General features: G+C 46.6%; 8 protein-coding genes across 8 annotated transcripts; 6 read left to right on the plus strand and 2 right to left on the minus strand.

The window, feature by feature from the left end:
* Positions 1-126: 126 nt before the first annotated feature.
* Positions 127-1,155, plus strand: BDV38DRAFT_290434 (NUDIX hydrolase domain-like protein; the record flags this gene model as incomplete). Its single annotated transcript, XM_032061471.1, has 2 exons — positions 127-171; positions 234-1,155. The coding sequence occupies exons 1-2, from the start codon at positions 131-133 to the stop codon at positions 1,153-1,155; spliced, it is 963 nt and encodes a 320-aa protein (XP_031907316.1). The 5' UTR covers positions 127-130.
* Positions 1,156-1,251: 96 nt separating this feature from the next.
* BDV38DRAFT_276119 (transferase family-domain-containing protein) lies at positions 1,252-2,661 on the minus strand (the record flags this gene model as incomplete). Its single annotated transcript, XM_032058153.1, has 1 exon — positions 1,252-2,661. The coding sequence occupies one exon, from the start codon at positions 2,659-2,661 to the stop codon at positions 1,252-1,254; it is 1,410 nt and encodes a 469-aa protein (XP_031907317.1).
* Positions 2,662-4,104: 1,443 nt separating this feature from the next.
* On the plus strand, positions 4,105-6,942 carry BDV38DRAFT_290436 (kinase-like domain-containing protein; the record flags this gene model as incomplete). Its single annotated transcript, XM_032061472.1, has 4 exons — positions 4,105-4,150; positions 4,679-6,555; positions 6,612-6,835; positions 6,921-6,942. 4 exons carry the CDS (start codon positions 4,105-4,107, stop codon positions 6,940-6,942), a joined length of 2,169 nt encoding a protein of 722 aa, XP_031907318.1.
* Positions 6,943-7,698: 756 nt separating this feature from the next.
* Positions 7,699-9,462, minus strand: BDV38DRAFT_290441 (uncharacterized protein; the record flags this gene model as incomplete). The annotated part of the gene is made up of 6 exons (XM_032061473.1): positions 7,699-7,955; positions 8,031-8,480; positions 8,534-8,838; positions 8,905-9,092; positions 9,150-9,234; positions 9,291-9,462. 6 exons carry the CDS (start codon positions 9,460-9,462, stop codon positions 7,770-7,772), a joined length of 1,386 nt encoding a protein of 461 aa, XP_031907319.1. The 3' UTR covers positions 7,699-7,769.
* Positions 9,463-9,627: 165 nt separating this feature from the next.
* On the plus strand, positions 9,628-10,059 carry BDV38DRAFT_276123 (uncharacterized protein; the record flags this gene model as incomplete). The annotated part of the gene is made up of 2 exons (XM_032058154.1): positions 9,628-9,734; positions 9,867-10,059. The coding sequence occupies 2 exons, from the start codon at positions 9,628-9,630 to the stop codon at positions 10,057-10,059; spliced, it is 300 nt and encodes a 99-aa protein (XP_031907320.1).
* Positions 10,060-10,818: 759 nt separating this feature from the next.
* On the plus strand, positions 10,819-13,451 carry BDV38DRAFT_288883 (amino acid permease-domain-containing protein; the record flags this gene model as incomplete). Its single annotated transcript, XM_032061123.1, has 11 exons — positions 10,819-11,072; positions 11,148-11,175; positions 11,234-11,472; positions 11,541-11,688; positions 11,740-11,830; positions 11,877-11,906; positions 11,961-12,027; positions 12,084-12,681; positions 12,746-12,834; positions 12,950-13,172; positions 13,245-13,451. The coding sequence occupies 11 exons, from the start codon at positions 10,819-10,821 to the stop codon at positions 13,449-13,451; spliced, it is 1,974 nt and encodes a 657-aa protein (XP_031907321.1).
* Positions 13,452-14,959: 1,508 nt separating this feature from the next.
* BDV38DRAFT_290444 (uncharacterized protein) lies at positions 14,960-15,762 on the plus strand (the record flags this gene model as incomplete). Its single annotated transcript, XM_032061474.1, has 2 exons — positions 14,960-15,309; positions 15,382-15,762. 2 exons carry the CDS (start codon positions 14,960-14,962, stop codon positions 15,758-15,760), a joined length of 729 nt encoding a protein of 242 aa, XP_031907322.1.
* A 904-nt stretch (positions 15,763-16,666) lies between these two features.
* Positions 16,667-18,715, plus strand: BDV38DRAFT_288885 (uncharacterized protein; the record flags this gene model as incomplete). The annotated part of the gene is made up of 4 exons (XM_032061124.1): positions 16,667-16,747; positions 16,805-17,196; positions 17,255-17,459; positions 17,513-18,715. 4 exons carry the CDS (start codon positions 16,667-16,669, stop codon positions 18,713-18,715), a joined length of 1,881 nt encoding a protein of 626 aa, XP_031907323.1.
* Between the last annotated feature and the right edge of the window lie 1,866 nt (positions 18,716-20,581).

The raw sequence follows: 20,581 nt of genomic DNA on the forward strand, positions 1-20,581 counted from the left end.
GGGGCTGAGATTTGCCGAATGCCGATCAAACCATGTGTTCATTTGGCTCGGTGGGAAGAGTCCGATTAACTTCTGTATTCCCTCAATCTTCTCTTAGTATAATTGGTTTGGCCAATCTCTGTCCTTGAAAATGTCAAAAACTATCCTTGACGTGGTTAGGGAATGTGATAAGTAACTACGCCATAGGAATATATTGTCCCACCGTGTGTTTACGTCGCTGATCTTATCACTAGTTTTGTGTCGGATGATGAACCTGTATCTCAGTCAGAAGTTCTGGGAAACTGCTATACCTTCGGAGTAAATGGTTACAGTGCTGTATTAGGATATATTCTCCGCGAAATTGTTGAAAAGATCCAGTGGTCCGACTTATGGGCAATCGATCATCACCAACGCACTGTGACTCTAGCGACGCCGGCCGGAGCAACAACCGATATCCGCTCTCGCGTGCTGGAGGACACTCTCAAAGCCACCAGAAAGCTTGGTATTATATCAATGCTTGAGAGCTGGCGAGATGAAAAATTCCCAGTATACGGCCCTGAAGGAGAAGTTCTGCTTAAGATAGAGCGTTGTGCAACAGCCTTATTCGGGATTGTGACCTACGGTGTCCAGCTCCTTTGTTATGTGAGGGGCGAACAAGGCCTTCAATTATGGATCGGCAAAAGATCAGAGCGCAAACAAACTTATCCCGGTATGCTCGATACCACTGCTGCCGGCGGCCTCGTTGCTGGAAAGCTCCCGATTGAAGCCCTCATATGCGAAGCACAAGAGGAGGCGTCCTTACCGGAAGAATTGGTGAGGGAGATGGTCAAACCAATGAGCCACCTCACTTATTTCCACGTCCGTGGGAGCAAAGCTGGAGGGGAGGTCGGCCTATTTCAACCCGAAGTAGAGTATACATACGAACTCGAATTGGATCCAAGCATGACCCCAGAGCCGAGGGACTCCGAAGTCGAGGGTTTCAGCTTATACACCGTCGAGGAAGTGCTGCGTGCTTTGAAAGAGGGACAGTTCAAGCCGAATAGTGCTATTGTCATTGTTGAATTCCTCATTTTGCATGGGATCCTCCGAGCCGAAAATGAGCCGGGCTACGCTGAAATCTTGTTGCATTTACATCGTGAGCTAGAGTTACCTCTCCTAATTCTGCCGTCGAATTGAAACTATATGCTTTTGTTCGAACACCCTGACAAGTATATGGCCATACTTTATTGCAAGCACTAGTTAGTAACCTCGTAGATTATAGACCGTCTCAAGTTAAGCAACCTTATTATCGTCCCCATACACCGTATTCCCAGAGACAAGAGTCTGCCAAAAGCTATCATTATCTAAGAACCCCATATCATCTCTGCGTAGCATGACCATTATTTCGAGCATTTCCTCAGACAAAGCCCTCCGGCGCGGTAGAATAATAGCCACCCCATCTGCTTCCATACAGGGCAATCTAACAAACCTCGGCTTCCCAAGCATAGGACCAAAGTCCACGCCATACAGGTCGAGAGCAGCCCAGCTTGTAATGGTGAGATCACGCGATCCAAATAGGTCCCAGCCCGCAAAAAGAGACCTATAATCTTCCATACCATCTACTAAGCGGTAGACCTCGGCGATGTGACGCGAGCCGATGGTAGACTCTGATTGCGACTCGGAAATGCACTCACACAGCTGGGCAAGCGAGCTCATGGCTTCATCGGATGTAGTCAAAGCTCCAACGTGACACTTTGTCAGGGAGTAAAGCACAGCATTTCCAAAATACGGATTTTCAGGGTCTGATAACCGCTCGCTAATGCGCTGTCGACCATTGACCGCTGTCACCAGTCGACTCGTATCGCTTTCAAGGGCCGGGTTGCGGTTGTTTCGCACGCGGGTAATCGTAGTCCAGATGAGTGCGCACAGCAGAACATTTGTGGTCGGTGCATTCAACGCATACTTGCGCAGAGTCTCCTTGAAGGCATTAATCCGGTGAATTGATATCGCGAAGAGCTTAGATGTGCATGGAGCAAATTCTGTAGGCATCGCAGGTGGTACGTTGGAGTATTCAGGGTGCAATGCGAGGACATTTTCAGACGACAGCGCTGCGATCTCTTCAAGGTCAGGCGAAAGTGCTTTTGAAACCCGTTCAATTCTACCTTTAAGCGAGCCTGAGAACTCAGACTTGGTTTCGGCAATGTTCTGGGCCCACAGTCGTACAACTTCCGAAAGTCCACTGGCATCGACAGCATTGTGATGTAAGCAGACACATAAGCCCACACCTTGATCTGCGAAACGAAAGAAGCTTGCGGCGAAAGCAGGGGCACCCGTTGCGGAGAGAGCATCATCGATCATGCTTGATACTGGCCAGACTTCGGACGGAATGGCTTCCATAGGTAATCCATGAGAAGCCAATGTCGTGTATGTTGCCGCTATAGAGCCTTTATCAACCAGGGTTGGTGTATCACCTGCATTGGAACGGATCTCAAGAGAGGCTTTGTTTTGGATAGAAGTACTCGGGAAGACTCGCCCAGAGAGCCATGGCACTTGTTTCGAAAGTCGGTCAAGACCGTGTTGGAGACTTTGCGTGACTGCTAGCGTCGAAATCGTCGTTTGAAAAACCAAAAGTACCCTGATGTAGGTTCTCGGCATAACCAAATCTAGCGGAGTCAGCTGCTCAACATACATATGGTCGGCCATGATCTCCTAGGGTCCAGAAGTAGTTGAGAAATAAGATAGAGAACAGGAACAAAGAAGCCTTTATGTTGAGGTATAAGGAGTCGAGGAAGACCTGCATCATCTCGGCCTGCCAGGGCCCACGGGCCCACGGGCCCGGGCGTCCGGCCGGCCGGCCAGTAAAGACAATCTTAGTTACTGCTTCGAGACACTTCAGGGGCACCCAAGGTCTTAACGATGCTTGTAGTCGCACCAGATAGCGTGTCGTCGCGGCCGGATTGCGATATGTGTCTCGTTGTCAGTGGTCTTCAGTTATGATGAATTAAATGTGGATATAATAAGCCCGTCGAATTTGTAACGCAAGAACTCTGCCCTAATTCTACTAGTAATTAATGTCTTTCAGAAAGAGGAGCTATGCAAGACCCCAACCCTAAATAGGAGGGCAGCCTAGGTGCCGATGAGACGTCTTAGGATATTATAGATGTGTCAAATAAAAAATTCATTCTGATCCTTTTGGCTCAACGTAGGCGGCTTGTCCCACGGAACATAGGATACCGAAGGGAAGCCACCTCCCAAATTCTGGGCCATTTTTACATAAAATAGTGCAATCTCAGTATGGGGGTCGCCTGGAAACCAATTGAAGCTGATATCGTCGCAGTCATCCGGGGCTTCTTAGTTTTGCGAGGATGTCTTCTCTTCTCAGTATGCCTAATTGCCCTGAAGAACACCTATAGTCAACCTTGCCGACGTGAGCGGGACATACCTGACAAATCCAGTATTGAGACAGTGTCCGCAGGTGTAGCAGACACATTCAAGAATATCGAATGGAGTTGACAATGTTATATCTTCGTAGCTTGTACCTCGTTAATAGCAAGTCTAGAAGCACGCCCTTCCTATCTTGGGCCCAGAGATGATTACGAATTTTAAATATCATCCATTGCCAAATTAGAATCTCTCAGTAAATCCAGGCTGCGGATAAATATAAATAGTCACATGTACTACGTGGTAGTCGTTACAGATACACCTATACCATCGAGAACAGCCCCAGACAAGCTAGATAAACAGCCACATATATATCTTGGCAGTAGGCACTTCAAGTTTGTTTTCTTGGTCCATAAATATCTTCCAATGAAACCACTAAGCGAAACTTCTTTACTTCCAACAACTTTCCGATAGACTTTCTAGGTATAATAGCAACTTATTATGAAGCGCCACTCTTTTGTCCTTGAGTGGAATCTCACGTTCTTCTTTTGGGTTTGTTCATTGAGGTCCCGGGAATAAATAGCCTTTCCCGCCCTAATTAACTAACATTTTGTCTAAGTATTAGCTTTGAGGCTCCTTTCAGAAAATGAAAAAAAGAGGGGGATAGAACATTGTAAGTAAAGAACTGTTCACTGCGAATGTATATATCATAGGAGGACTTTTTTACGAAATTTGTGGCGGACTACCAGTACTTCCCGCCGTAAAATGCGGGTAAAATTTAGGAGAAAACCGAGTTTTTGCAATACTAAGAGTAAGTTATGGGAAGTTGAACTTAAGTGATTGGAGGGTTTATCTGCTATCAAGGGTTAAGCCAATCAGCGACGAGTATGTAAAGGCGGCATGAAAGATATTTTAGGAAAAGAAATTACAGTACGTGATTATATTAATCGGGTATTATCAAATTACCGACAGGCACACGTGATTCTTGGGACCCTGATTTGAAAAGGGTTCATTTCTTCCTCCGGCGTCCAGACTGCATATACTCCTAATGTCAACCATGTGTTGTAAACTGAGCCTAGTCCAATGGCAAGACAAGTGTCGACCTGAATGGGTTAACAAAAGCAGCGCCTCGGGCGAAATGAACGCGTGATCGGGTAGGAGGCGCTGATCACACCCCGTCGCAGTCACTAATGATATTGACGATAAGGCTAAGGCGATGATGTATCAGCCACACGCGGCCCCTGCGCAATAAGATTAATTCCCATGGTTTGCTGCATGCGGGGATCCCCGAACACTGACAGCTACGCAGAATGAAAAAGTCCCTTTACTTCCACGGCAGGCGAGAGCGTCTTTCTATCGGCGTCCATGACTGACGCAGTGATCGGCTCGCTTTGCGAGCGATTTACAACTCGACTTAAAGAAAATTCTTCGTTTAACTATAACCGGCATCGGTTCTTCCGCAACGGCACCGTGAAAAAGGTTTTTGAAAGCAACCAGCAAGATTTGCGAGAACTGCTGCGAAGTCTGTGTCAGGCTAATGGCACACCCCTCACCCAAGTACCGGACCTTCTACGAAGAACGTTAACGGACCTTAGCTTGACTTTTGCAATACTTCTATTCGCCCGCGGGCGCCAGGAAAGAGATGTTGTGCGACAGTTCGTGGACCTCGCACTTGCGACAGGCGCTGACCGGTTCGCCGATACAAAACTCCCCATCCCCCTCGAGACTGCGACCTTCCGATTTCCCCTCCAAGGAGTCGAATTTTACCACAAGCAGTTTCGGTTCTGCACCGTCACGCTGATGAAACGCGAAGAAGTCGTATACGAGGAATATCGGCTCCAATGCCCACTGCCGTATCTTCAGGAGACAAAGATTGGAGAAGGCGCTTTCGGTCAGGTGTGGAAGGTACGCATCGAAGAACAGCATTTCCAGTCACGATCCGAGCGTACAGCGAATACAGAAGCACTGGAGCTTGCACGAAAAGACTTTCAGTTACGCCGAGAGGGTAGAGGGGAGCAAGAGATTTTGGACAAGATCCTGGACCAGCCACGTCGACACAAAAACATAATGGTGGCGCTGGCGAGTCTGCAATACGGACCCACGTATAGTTTGTTTTTTCCACTCGCGTCCTGCAATTTATGGCAATACTTGAACGGAGTTTACTCCGAAGATCGATTTCCTCCGTCTACGTGGGAAGAAAAGAAGGACATCTACTCGCGTGGGGTGACGTTAGCCGGAGCACTGGCGTTTCTTCACCATGAATTTCGGAACCAAAAGTTGGAGGTATTTTCATGCTACCATCTTGATCTCAAGCCACATAATATACTGGTCTTCGATGCATATGGCCCGTCCGAGACATGGAAAATCACGGATTTCGGACTATCCCGGGTTAAGGGTCGAGGGCTAGATGGCGAAGCTGATGTGGAGCTCGTAATGCCTATCATAGGAAGAGGCCATGGGAGACAAAGGCATATCCAGGAGCCGTCGACGTTAAATCGAAGAGGGGAAGGTACTTACCTTGCTCCTGAATGCTCATTGCCTAGTGGCCGGGTCAGCTCCGCGAGCGATGTTTGGTCGTTTGGGTGCATCATCAGTTTGGTGATGTCATATATTGATTCAGGATATAGCGGCGTGGTGGCATTTGCGAGACAACGGCGCAGACAGGACCATGGGGACAAGTTTTACACAATTCGACATGGGAAGCCAAAGCTTTCACCGGTAGTCATTGCTTGGTACGAGAAGCTAAAGCACAGAGCGCGAGCAAGTTCGTTTGCGATGGAGCACGAGGTCGTATCACGAACACTCGACTTTTTGCAGAAATATGTACTGCACCCTATTCGCGATCAACGCGTTAGTTCCAGAGAGGTGGAGGATACGCTAGCATCAATAAGTGGTGTATTTCATCGACGACCATCGGAAACGCGGAGCAGGTGGCGGCTGCGACGACCTTCCTTCTCATCAGCATATACTCCTAGCTACGAGAAACTCCATATCGAGACAAGTGTACCCATTCTTGGAACCGCATTTGCACCGGGCGGCGATCTTTTGTTGTTTCAGTCTCAGCAGAAAGTCCAGGTATTTTTCCTCGACGAAATCCTGTCCGCTGTAGAGCAGCTCCCGAAACCGCGGGTGATAAATATTCCTAGGGCATCATTAGAATGCGTTGCAAGTAGCTCAGGGTTTATCTGTGTCTGCCTCGCTAGGGCATGCTTCGAGGTACTTTATCATTTCTCAATATCAATAGTGTGGGGTCGCGACAACTAACTACTTAGTGCGTCTTTTACGAAACCACCACCTCATCCGAGTCGCAAGGAAATAGTATTTTGCAGGGCTCAAGAGTCTACTATCCACACATGGGCTCTATCAAGAATGTTGCCATGTCCGCTGATGGGCTTCTGACAGCATTCGTCATCGTACGAACCCCCGGAGGCTCTGATTCAGACGCCCTCTTATACCTTTCAACCACGCAGGATCTCTTGAACAATGCAAGCGAAGGGTAAGCCCAACCACTACTTGAAGAAAAGGCCATAGACTAATCCAAAGCAGAAATAGCTCGGCTCCATCGAGCCGATCGAACTCAGCGGCATCCTACCAAGACTCTGATAGCATGACTAGTGGTGGAAATATCATCTCACAGGACTCCATGATTGGCCCAGCGACACATATCCGCTCATTAAGTTTCTCCAACGATAATCACTACCTTATCATGGTTTCCCAGGTGGATCCTGTACATCTTTTGGTTCGCGCGTGGGACACATACAGCGGTATTTGCTGCGGAAATCTGAAAATAGGGTTTCAGGTATGTCTATGTTTGTCGCCCTCCACTTTTTATGTAAGCCCTATGAGGCTAATTGTCAAAATCCCACATACACAGGGGCCAGCTTCTGTGGATGAACCTCTCTATACTGCATGTTCTGTCTTCAACCGCGAACCACGGTTATTTATACTTTGTCAACGCAAATACCTCCTTCACCTCAGCTCTTGGCGTTGGGACCGTCAGGTCCATACACTACCTAACCAGGCGGTCAACATGTTTGTACGTGATGACGACGAGACCTTGATCATACTAGGTGATAATGGGAGCGATCGACGGCTTCGCACCTATATCTTGCCAATTCCCATCTCGGGCAACCCCGAACCAGCGAAAGTAGCGCTCAGCAACCTGAATCAGTATCGGCCGGCCCTAGATAGCGCTGTACTGACACGCACAACAAGAGGACAGATTCTGTTGGTAGTGGCCACTTCGAGGGGCGAATTCCTTGCTGTAAAGCTTCCAGACGGAACATGAGATCGGTTCTCATACACAGTATTGTACTTCTATATGCTAAACGATGTATCGTTTCCAACGATGAAATAATGAAATAACGCCACGCTTGTGTTTCACATCAAATGCACGCCAACAATATCTAATCTAGTGACTGGATAACGCCCTATGCTAGCAATTCAACCTTCCCCTTCGCATGCTTCGGGTGACGTTTGCTCCGCACCCACCAATATAGCACTGTCACGGCCGTTAGGGGCACAGCGCACACGACGAATATCCAAAACTGCGGAGATACAATGAGCTTGTGGGTTTCAGGGTCCATCTCAAAGAATGAGTTCATTCCGAGGAGTGTCTGTGTATTAAGGAATTGTGTCAGTGATACAGCTATGTTCCAAAACGAGTGGGTCTGCGGCAAGGGCAAGCATACTGCCATGAAAGTGGATGGAAGATAAATGAGCGTTACAACAGTGATAACGCGGACAGTTGATGAATCGTCAACTGTGGATGAAGTGAGGTCCAACATATAGTCGGATTGCTCCTGTGCTGTATGAGAATTCTTGAACGAGAAGGTGTCTGCAATGAGCTGGGCCATGGTTGCCGCCCGACTTTGAAGGAATGATGCGGCCTGCAAGTAGGCGTCGGCATGGCTTTCATAGTTATCGAGCAGCTGATCCATTTTGTGCCACGGTAGATGCTGCACACTACCGCAATCCCTTAATGCATTGTTGGCTTTATGCAAGATCAGTAGTGTCTTGTCAAAGGAGCGAAAGAGAGCTTGCAGCGGGAGACACCGGGATTCCACGGAGCGAATGGAGGTCAGCATATGATGGTTGACCCTGAGGGGGTCTTGGATGCGTTCTGTCATAGTCGTGTTAGACTAAGCGAGTTGGTTAGCTTGATAGGTGGTCATTCGCAGTGTTCTTGACATACGACCGTCAAAACTGTGGCCTCATGTGAGCCTATATATTCCCTCCAGGTCGGAAAAAATGTAGCAAAGAGAAGATTATGAATTAGAAGTGGATGCGACATCAACTGCGAGCACTGGAACGGAGACATAAGGATCTCCATCAGCCGCTGCTGGAAGAGGCAGTCTTTGGTTGGATTCAAGAATATCCATGTGGAATGATTCCTTGCAGTGTCATATTTTTGATAGACACCCGTTTGGCGCACAGTCCAGGAATCGGGCTTGTCATTGTTGCTCTTTTGAAAGGCATACTTTAATATATACGCGACCTCTAATGTATGGGCATTAATCGCTATGATACTGGGGCAGGATCTCATAGTAGTCATGGTGGACTCACCTATACATTGCTCGTTCCAAATAAACGTGGGTGCACTGCTAAAGGCCGCTTCGGTAGCCATAAACTTGTCGTGGAAAGAAAGTGATAGATTATGCAGCACATGTGAAGATCGAGTTAATTTTCCTACTTCCTCGAACATCTCCTTGGTAACATTTAAGGGTCTCCATGAGTTCACTTGATTGATAGATCTACGACCTCATTAGAAATCCGGTGACTTAATGTTGCTTGTATGTTGGATGACCTACATAAAGCGCAGTCCGTTCGGCTCTGTGGAAGCGCTCTTTTGATGTGCTTGTAATTCGCCCAATGAGGTGAATGTGCTTCTGGTTACTACTCAACGAGAGTCAGCCTAACGTCAACTCTCAGGGTAACCTAGGTACACAAACCGCGGTGTTCTGAATCGCTATCCGTCCAGTCGACTTGGACTTTCGATTCATCTTCCTGAAAACATTTGCGAGAGCTTGCTACTTGGCAACGATCATCCTGGTAGGGCACCAAACTGAAAGGATCGTATAGGTGGGGTAAAGAGCTTTTGACATCTTGGGTATATGCAATCATAGTGAGGTCTAAACAATTAGATATGACGATATAATAGTAGCAACAAAACCAAAGTAATATTCACTTGACTCTTTCAGGCTAACAAGGCCTGGAGTACGGTGCTTATATTATGCTACACACTGTCACGAAATAACACAGGTGCTAGAATAAAATTCAGCAAACACGATGGCCAAGCGCCCTGCGCCGCCAATCCTTTCTCAAAGAAGACCAAGCGCTTTCTTCCAGAAGTCTTACTCCCACCAGCCATTGCCACCTCAGCCTGACCACTCAGAGTGAGCATCGTCAATCAGACGCTTCTCTAAAACAGGTAACGTGTAATCAGTCAGCTACTTAGCACAGCCTCAGGCTCATTTCGCAGATCGGAGAACGCCTACCTGAGTTCCTGCTGTTGTTGTTGTTGTCAGCCACAGACCCAACGGAAAAGGTTCAAAGAAAGTGGAACTGGAACTTACACGGGTCACCTCTCGTGGTGCATCAAACGACCAGATTTCGTCATCGAGCTTTACCAAACTTAAGGTTACCAGATATATCCTCCTTGAACCCCTGGGAATTTCTTACTCGAATGTGGAAGTTCAGCCCTGGGTGATCGGGGAATAGTCGCTCTAGCAGGGCTTGGAGCTTTTCTCGCCGTAGATAATTGCTAGCCGCGTCTTGTCGCCGTGTCCTTGGTTGAGGCGTGGGATTCGATGTACTCGCTTGAGGGAAGGTAGGTGTCCAGGAGAGTCTCTTGAACATCATCGGTCTACTATTGTTGGAAGTACGATCAACCAAGGGTAGTAATACGTTCACAGGATGCTTAAGCGTGTTTAGAGTGGGATGTGACGAAGAAGTCAGAATCGCGAGAATTTGGCTGGGTTCACAGCATCCCGTGTGGTATACGAGGCTAAGGGCAGATTTAATGCTGGGTGACAGCCTTGGGGCTCTGCCGAGTGGTACAGAGGGTAATAATTTCCAAGAAAGATTTTGGTTTGCTGTGGTCAAAACGTCATCTCGGTTCTGATCGGGATAGGAGGATATTTGCCATTGAAGCAGTGTTGTGGTTGGTGGCCTTTTGACACTTGACAGTTGTATCTTTCTGCACGGTTTCTCTAGTCCAACCAATCTTTCCGAGGCTTATCAGCACCCCCACAAAATTGTGCTTCTCAGCCTCGTGCTCAAGGGTTTCCCCTCATGCCCTCGTATTTGACTCTCCGTAGCGTTGAACTATAATGTTAGCAGCACCAGCCCTCGTGCATGATCTCTCAAGTTGACCCTGTAGTCCCTGTGGTTTGTGTCGCTCTCTTTTTCATGGTTTAGCCGCTTTATTCTCCTATCTTCATCATGCCACTTGCGACGAAAGGCTGAGCTTGCGACAACATGCCTCCTCACGGCAGTGCAGATCACGATGGGCTGGATATGAGTCAAATTGATTGGCTTCCGCAAATGCTTACCGTACCTTCACTCGGGACATCACCAGGGACATCGGAGCCACGACGATCGGAAACACATCTACAACCTTCACTAAGCTCAATCTCATTCAGACAACCGGAAAGTGTAACAGTAGTGGTGGATCCACGCGATGGCGCAGGGTCCGATCAAGTATTCCTAGATGAGAAGGATCGGACTGTAAAGTAAGGGGTGACCGAAATACGGGATTGATGTGCATGTTCAGACAATTATTGGCTAACCTTGCTGCCACGTTCTAGTCGGCGATTGCGCGGAATCCATGTGTTTGTGAGTAATTGGCTGCAAACTTGAAATAACCTTACTGACTGATTGTGCTTTCATCTAGATGATCACGATTAGCGGTGTCCTCGGCGTGGGGCTTTATCTTCGAAGTGGATCTATATTGCGAATCGGTGGGCCGGCAGCTGTCTTAATATCGTTCTCAGCCATGGGCCTGCTAGCCTGGTTGGTCATGCAATGTGTCGGAGAGTTCCTCGCGATATGGCCTGTGGCTGGAGCGCTTGTGGAGTTCGTCGGGACATTTGTTGATGAAGACCTGGGCACTACAGTCGGTATTGCATATTGGTGGGTCTCATTGACCGGGCGGAGTAAGGCTGTTTCGCAAAATGTGTTTGCTAACGGCAGTTCTATAGGATATCTTACTGTCTGAACTTTGCTGCTATGATTGTGGCTGCTGCGGGTGAGGTTGAATTCTGGAACACAAGCAAGGCAATACAGGGCACTGTGATCCTGTTCATAGTGCCATTGTTCCTAGTTCTTCTTAATAGCTTCGGCGTACAGGTATGCCTCACAGTCCCCTACACACTAAATATTAATAACCATTGGGCTTAGATTTATGGTTTTACAGAAGTAATCGGGGGTTCAGTAAAGATCCTCGGGGCCATTGTTGTTACTGTGGCAATGATCGTGATCAACGTTGGAGGTAAGAGCACGTGTACCGAGGATACCCTATTTCTGACAGCATACAGGTGGAAGCGAAGGGCACATTGGCACTAGATGTAAGATCTTCCGACCGCACCTTCTCTTTGTTTCAAGTTCTCACTCGCTTTCAGACTACCGTGACTCATCTATATTTCAGTTCGATGATAGAGCGGCGGGAAACTGGGTGACTGCATTGTTGTACGGTGCCCCTTTACTCCAAAACATGATTACTAGGGGATAATAATAGTATATAGCATCTCCTTTTCCATTGCCGCTTTCTCCTTTGTAGGTGTCGACATTGCAGCCGCAACAGCGCTCGAGGCACGTCCCGACAAAAAGCGAATTTCGGCAGAGGACCCTTTGAATGAAGAATTGAAACAACCGTGGCCATTCATCTCCATCCGCTTCTCCGCGACTTGGACGAGTTTCATTGCGTGGATCGCTTACTTTGTCGCGGGGTTTGTGATGACCCTGAACTTGCCTTGGGACTCTGATCAATTACCCGAGGCTGGATGGCTGGGCCACCCCGGTCCAAAATCCGACAGACCAAGTGATTCGGGCTTTGTTATTAGCGCGAAGAAATCTGGAATCAACGGGCTAGCGGACCTCTTTAATGTCATTCTACTGTTCACTGCCCTTACCTGCGCCAATACTAATCTATATGTGGCGTCCCGCACACTCTTTGGTTTGACACGAAAGATATACGGAAAGCAGTGGCGGTGGCTGGCATTCTTCGGCAAGACAAACAGCTACCAAGTTCCAGTGAGGGCCATGTTTCTCTCGTGCTGCTTCCTATGGGTGCCCTTCTTATATCTGTCGCCGAATAATGCGAAGGGTACCACTATCGCTAGTGTAAGCAAACTGTGACCGAAAATATGGATCTTCGGCAAGGAATGTATGCTAACATGGCTGCCAGCTTCTTGAAGTTTTATCCCAACTAGGGTCTGTAAGCTGTTTGATTGTCTGGGCTTGTGAATGTTGGGCTTTTATTCGCTTCTATAATTGGTGAGCTATTCTCAGCATAGGCGTTCCCTTTGCTTGTCTCCCCACCATGCTTAATCACTTTCAATTACCGTATCTCTTCCCTGTTTGAATACCACTCAGTACTAACAATGTATAGCATGAAGGTGCATCAAGTCGAGCTCCATAATTCCCCCGAATTCGCACATGTCTGCCGTTTCCGTCGTCCCAATGCCCCAGACTATTATCCATGGCGCTCCCACGGCCAACCGGTAACAATGTACCTCGCCTTAGGGGGTTGTCTGTTTACTCTCATTGTTGCTGACGGAGCGGCATTGTGGAATGGCTTCCATGCATCCCTATTCCTATCAGCCTATTTAGCGGTATGTACATGCAAAACACGTGATGTCATTGGATCTCCATAGAGCCTTCGATTCTGACAAAAGTGATCACAGCCTCTATGTTTTCTGCCCTTATGGTTTATAATCAAAGCCTATCGCTCTGGAGGCTGGCAAAACATTCGATGGGAGCTCGAAGATCTGTCTAACATCATTGAGGTGAAGGAGAAGATTCGAAAGTTGGACGAGCTTAAAGACCGTGCAACGGCCAGAGATAGTACTCCGCAGAAGCCTGGATGGGGAAATCTCTGGGGCGTAATCTGAGGCTTTCCGTACAGCTAGGTGAGCCTGGGACCCAGACGAGTTGTGTACCTTCACGACTCGATACCTATGGTTAATTGTTGGACATTTTATGGCTCATGTATATTCGGGGCGAGCCTTTAAGGTCGACCATGATATGTAATCTAATAATTTCTGTATTAAATATAATAAAGCTTCCCACGAGTATTTCAACGAGATACATTGCCTTTATCCTTCACCTCCTGAGGTGAGCAGAAAAGACTATATTACCCAAGATTATGTTCTCCTGTGGGAGGAAGTGACGTTCGGTGTTTGGAAGAACAAGCTGAACAGGAAGCTCGGAATTGTCAATGTCCTTGGTTAAGGATGTTAATGGAGCTACAAGGCCGTCAGATACCCACTACTGTAGCTGTTTCTTGGGTTATAATATCTGGTCCGGTGCATTGGTAATTTAACCAGCTCATGGTGCTCTTTCCCCGTCTACAGCTTGAGTGGCTGGTTGTGGTCCGTTGATGAAGAGATCGATATTTCAGGTTATTATATATTTTTACGCGTGAGATTGCTCGTTGAGCGTTGAATTGATAGGCACTTTGTACATATGCCGGTTGATAGAATATGTGAGACATGTTGTAGACTAGACCAGTGCTCGGAACCTCTCCATATATGATCACGCTCCAACCCGTGTACGGTCTCCAACATGGGAAACAAAGAGTTTTCTCTCCTCCACCGGTATTCAAAATTGGACCGTTGCCGATACACTAGAGCTTAATACCGAGCGTACGAAAGCCACAGATAGGCATAAAGACACAGCAAGGGCATCAATATTTTGAAGCCCTCGTATATTGAACAATGAGCCTTTCGTCATTTGAGGTCAACCCCTTATCCTTGTGATACATCCAATTTTACCTCTTTAACTATTCATCTGGTGATGCATTCACAAGGCCCAAATGCTCCTTATCACTGGTTTCTTCTACTTGATTTTAGCAGTGCTTGGACGAGTTCTCTTACAATGTCATTACAAGCTAATGAATGACCTGTCGAACCCTCTGAACTGTCGATTGGATGACACATGCCTATCATCTGGCAGTATAGATATTCAATCCCTCCATTGCGGACCGTGTCTAAAGGACTATGTGCGTGAAAGCTGATATTGGGGTCATCTGGGTGAGAGGAGTGGTTGCCGGCTGGGCACTGAGGGAAGAGGTTGGCCCATACTTTGGTGCTGTTGAAAGCTGAGGTTACGGCAAATACACAGGAAGATGACGTAGGGTGTCAGTCTAAGCAGATATGAAAGACCAGCTCCTTCCATTTTAACTAATGGCAAACTGAGGCCACCGGGTTGCCGGGCTGCTGCCTAGTGAATATGACAAAGAAGATTCAAAGTATACATCACGGTTATCCCGCGACAAATATTCCTTTGTCAACTGACAACACCACAACAGAGGCGAGATTCTCACACCCCTTTCTCGCATCGTTAATCAGACCCTACCAGCATTAAGCTTCTCCTGATGCGATCTAACCCCACTAGGAAGATGGAAACCTTGAACGAAGCCGTGTCTGCGGGCGATCTTATCCTCCTATACGCCCCAGGGCATACACCCTGCATGCTCCTTGTTGAATCATCCCCTGACAGCCATATCTCGAATCCCAAAACATCCTCCATCACTGTGCAAAAAGTGAAGGTGCACTATCGTCTCAAACCAGGATATTGCATAGTATCCGGTCCAGACGTCTATTATAACGAGGAGGAAGACGAAGATGCATCGGGGGATGACACTTCCACTGAAGCAGGCTGTGATATTTCAAGCCGCCCACTCAGTGCGTATGTGACTGACTTCCCTGCTGAATCTGAGGTTGAATACCGCGTGAACCCCCATGGACGGTATGCTAACCTGTTCTATGCTATGTTCCTCCCCCTGAGAAAATTGGCAGCATCCTAATCGTTTTGGCATAGGGATGTTCTGCGGTACTACTGGGGTGGTCATTGCCCGTTTTGCTATATGAATGGTTGGTACTGTCCCGGCTGTGGTCCTGCCATGCAGTTTCCGGACCTCTTTGGTGGGTGCGGTGTGGATCAGTCTTGCCCCGTGTGCTATGGGTACGATTTTGCTATGAACGATAAAGTCATGTTGAGAAAGGTAGAAGAGTACGAATCCAGGCTATGGCGCACCAAGTCCGAATCTAAGGAGTACCGTGCAGAATTGAGACAGGAGATTCTCGCGATGGTACGGGAGCGATATGCGCTCATCGATGCCCGGAGGCAGGTGATGGGTTTTAGTCGTTATGATGTCAATCACATAGTGGAAAATTGGTTTAAGGACGATGACGAATGAGACTATGGCTATGTGCACTTTTGCTTTGTAGTACGTCTACCCTACTGAAACATAACAATGCTTTGAGTGGATGATCATTCTGGCATGGTTACAACAAGGGCATGATGTACATACTTGTGCTGCTTTGAGGTTTATGATGACATATAAAGAAATGGGATTTGCTACATTCTGTTCTATTCTACGATTCAATGTCAAAGTGAAAATATGCGATAGTACACCCATTAGACCCCATAAGCCCGGCATGGTGGAGTTCTCGGCCCGTCACATCGGCCTCATACAACACTGAAGAATCAACACTGTCCAGTACGCTACCATTTCAGCCTCATACTATGGGTAATTGTGGATTCAGATGCATCGGATCAAGAGTATACGATCGCGACCGACATTCCATTTTGGAAAAAAAGACACTAGAGTCAACAGACATTCGTGAACAAGGAGAACCTGCCGCACCGCTCACCGAAGATATCCGTAAAAAGTGCCAAGAAAATCACCGACGAGTTTTGAATGATAATTCCTTGGTCACAGCACACGAATCCACCAGTCACACGTGTACCTGGTGATCCTCAGCTGATCTATCGGGCATACTCAAATCGTGCAGCTGCATTTATTGCCTTTTAGCGCGGCTATCTTGCATATTGGATCTCCTGCCCGCACGACGATCTGCCAATCGGTCGATCCCAACGGCGCCCGCAGCTGCAGCACCACGAACACGTAAATGAGCCTCGACAGACCCCCTGGCGTAGTATGCTGCACTAGCTGGTTGTTTTCATTGTGTTTATGTTTATGAGGCTTGCGATGACGAGGCCTCGTGATACCGCCATCCTTGACCGCTGTGATTGGGAGGTTGTATTTCTAGGGGGAACGTTTCCTCGATCGCTGGTAGGATGTTAACATTGTCTTTCACCAATGGCGTGGAGTACATCTTTAGTAGCCTTGGGCCTTCTGGCTCTTCTTGGGCAGAGTAATGGTCGTGAACAATGTAAATGCGTGAGTTCGCTTCCAATTGCTCTGGATTGAGCTTTGTTAACTTGTTGCTTTTGATAGGCACCGAATGAAGATTGCTGGCCTACGTTAACCGATTGGGCCGAGTTGAACGATGCCGTCTTGGGAAAGCTGATCCGAAACACACCCGTTGCCGAACCTTGTTACCATGGAGAGGATGATGACCAGAAGCTGTGTGAAACTATTGTTGACCAATGGTCGAATTCCACCTTCCAATCTCTTCAGCCGACCGGATATTGCTATCCTCTTGACTACGCCTGTCCGGTCCTTTCAGCACCGACAGGAACACCACAGGGTGAATGTGACCTTGGTCCAGCGCCAGTGTATACCATAAATGCCACAGAACCAGAAGATGTGGCGGAAGGAATTCAATTTGCGAAGACGCATAACCTGAGAGTCGTAATAAAGAATACCGGTCACGACCTCCTTGCAAGGTCTGTCTCTTAGTAATCTTCGATACGAAAGACTGACTGCTGACTCTCGAGCAAACAGATCCCAAGGATATGGCAGTTTGCAGATATGGCTGAAGTATATCCAAGAGGGTATTGAATACCATGAAGAATACCAGCCCCCCGGCCAATGCGGATACTCCAACTGGACAGGAAGCGCCTTCACTGTCCGAGGAGGCTACCTCTGGGGTGATCTCTACGCTGCTGCTTTCCAGCGAGATTTGATAGTCGTCGGTGGCCAGGATCCAGTAAGTGAATCATATGTCAGTGGAAGATACGATAGCTAACGTACTATGGAAAGACGGTCGGTGTCCTCGGCGGTTATCTACAGGGTGGAGGGCACTCTCCCGCCAGTCGTGACTTTGGTCTTGCTGTTGACCAAGTCCTAGAGCTAAAGGTTATCCTCGCATCTGGTGAGCTCGTAACGGCGAATGCCTGTGAGAACAGAGATTTATTCTTCGCTCTGCGTGGGGGTGGCGGCGGAACATACGGAGTAGTAGTTTCAGCTACACTGAAGGCGCATCCGTCGCGTCCAGCCATTACGCATACTCTCGTTGTATATCCATTACCCAACCGCAAAGATCCATTAGCTGCTACTATGGCACTCATCGACGCGGTAGCGGAAATTCTTTCTGTATATCCCGCCTTATCTGACGGCGGCTTTTCAGGGTATGGCGGATGGGGTGTTGATAAAGTAGATTCTCCTATCGCCGGAGCACCAGTACCAGTCATGGAAAATGGAGGGTACGCTCATGCCTTCGCGAAGCTGGATAACAGCGAGGAAGGATTGGAAGAAGCACAAAGATTCGTATCGGCCACTCTTATGCAACGGTTACGGAAATACAATGGCTCTGGACTCATGATCTCGGAGAGCTGGGAGCGTTATTCGTCATTCGGGGACTATTACACCGCAGCGACGAGAGCTCAGCAACATGTCGGATTTAGTAAGATGACGCTCACATCACGGCTTCTTGATAAGTCGTCTCTCACGGGTGACCCGGCGCAACTCAAAGAGATGCTACGCATCACCTCAACAAATGCCCCCGATGTTCCGGAAAAGGCAACCATATGGACTATGCTTTTCCTCGTCGGAGGAGGAAAGGTCCTTGATAACCCAACCGACCCTTCCGCTCATCGCTACGTTGGAGTCCACCCCGCGTGGCGGAAAGCGTATCTTCTTGCTGTCCCAACGTCCATATTGCCCGAAGATGCAGAGGACAGGTCCCTTCAGAAGATGCAGCATGACACCACATATAGAAAGGCTGACGCAATGAGAGTGTTAGCCCCGGATATGGGCAGTTACCTCAATGATGGAGACAGACACAACCCCTGGTGGCAGACTGACTTTTTCGGTGACAATTATCCACGGCTTAGGGCTATAAAGGACGAATACGACCCGGATCATCTGTTCTACTGCCCTACCTGCGTTGGGAGTGAAGAGTGGAGGGAGGTTCCGGTGGAGGGTAAGGCGTATGGACCTTTGTGTCGGGCTTCAAGATGGTGAACCTTTTATGTGTACATTGTACCCGCGGGGAGCTGTTGCTGGAGCGTCGGGTGTGGAAATTGTATATCTCGTTGTACTATGTGAGTTAGACGTCGGTAACGAGCCTAGTATATAAGTGTAGTTCCTTCCCGACAAATGAAATACCATCAACATTGAGTACAATTTTCGGACTTAAAATAAATAGGCCATTAAACTCTAGGCTCCTCAATTCTTAGTCTCAATTATCCTCGAAGTGGCTGGCAATTTGTGGATACGATTGACGCAAAACATGGCAGAAATGATCATCATATTGGTAACTCGACATCTAGGCCTTATGGTGGGGCCGCCACGATGCAATATTTGGAAAGGCTACGGTCCTGGCAAGAGGTAATGTAGTTGAGGAAACTGTATTATGATATAAAAATGCAGAGAGGATGAAGATGCATGCAGATGTTATAGAAGGCGGTCTGAGAGCTTTCCCAAAAGGGGTTGCGTCACGGGTTCTTGTTTTCTACATCTGGGGGGCTGGGAATACCCTTCTCTCTTTGATAGTGATCATCAGTGGGAATTATCATGGAAATACCCTCGGGGGAGTATTGGTAAAGTAGAGAGAGCGTGAAACTCTAGTATTAGGAACAACTTCTACAATTGAACCGCTGTGTCAAGAATAGAGTAATGTACAAGGTGGGTCAAAAGTCTGAAGACACTAGCGCGTTTCCGCAATATATCAAAAAATCGCAACTTTTTCAACTATCTATAATTCTATCAAAATAAGGTCTTTTGGAACCGAAATTAGTAGAAATCAAAGACCTAATTCTAAGCTTTCTAATAAGAACTGTACAGCTATTATATCTACCCTAGAAAACCAGATATTACCGACTCAATTAGCTAAGCAGTTTGGTGTCAGTCACAGTATAATTTATTCAATAAAAAAGTATTTTCTATACAACCACACCTTGTAATTATTTCCTTGAAAGGGAAGACCTACAAAATTTAGCTATTCTACTAAACACTATATATATTTTTTAGTATATAGGATATCTAGACTAAGCTACAGAGCTCTCTATACAGATAGTAATTCTGGGATCTCTACCTCTACAGTTAAGCAGATTTTAAAGACTTTTTACTTAAAAAAGTAAAAAAATAAGAAACAAATTACTTTAACCTCTAAAATAGCAAAAAAACAGCTTAAATTCATATATATGTGGTTGAATTATACTAATTAGAAAAATATATAGTTTTCTGATAAATATTTGGTACAGAGAAAGTTTAATTTCTCTACTTAATATATCTTTCGTTTCTTAAACAAGACCTATAGACACAATCTAGTAAATCTAATAAATTATAGAAAAGATATATTTCAGATAATATAGGGTTCTATATAACTAGATAATCAGTCAGATTTAGACTGGTGTTTGGCCAGGTTAGGTTAGGTTAATGGGGTCAGTTATACCTAACCGCTAGGTTATGGCTAGGTTAATAGAATTTTTATACCTAACCATAGTTAAGCTAAAAATTGGACAGTTAATCTAGATTAACTATACTTAGTGCCAAGACTGTTAATTCTTATCTAGTATAGTAGACAGTAAGCTAAATTAACTATAATTAATTTAGAATTAATCTAACTGTCTTAACTGACTATAAAAATACTTTATTAACAGTATTAAAAGATTCTGTTTATTAATTATATATAGAAAGAAAGTATATTTTTAATTAAAAATTCTATTAAAATTATTATTTTCTATAGTTAAAACAGTATTTTGACTAATTTTAGTTTGGAGTAGCTGTATATAGGGAATATATAGTAGAAATATATATAAATATAACCGATGTTTTATTATATAATAATATTATAGTCTTGTATCTCTATAACTAATAGATATTTTT

The sequence above is a fragment of the Aspergillus pseudotamarii genome (genome assembly GCF_009193445.1).
Source record: "Aspergillus pseudotamarii strain CBS 117625 unplaced genomic scaffold BDV38scaffold_119, whole genome shotgun sequence".
In the NCBI taxonomy this organism is placed as follows: domain Eukaryota; kingdom Fungi; phylum Ascomycota; class Eurotiomycetes; order Eurotiales; family Aspergillaceae; genus Aspergillus; species Aspergillus pseudotamarii.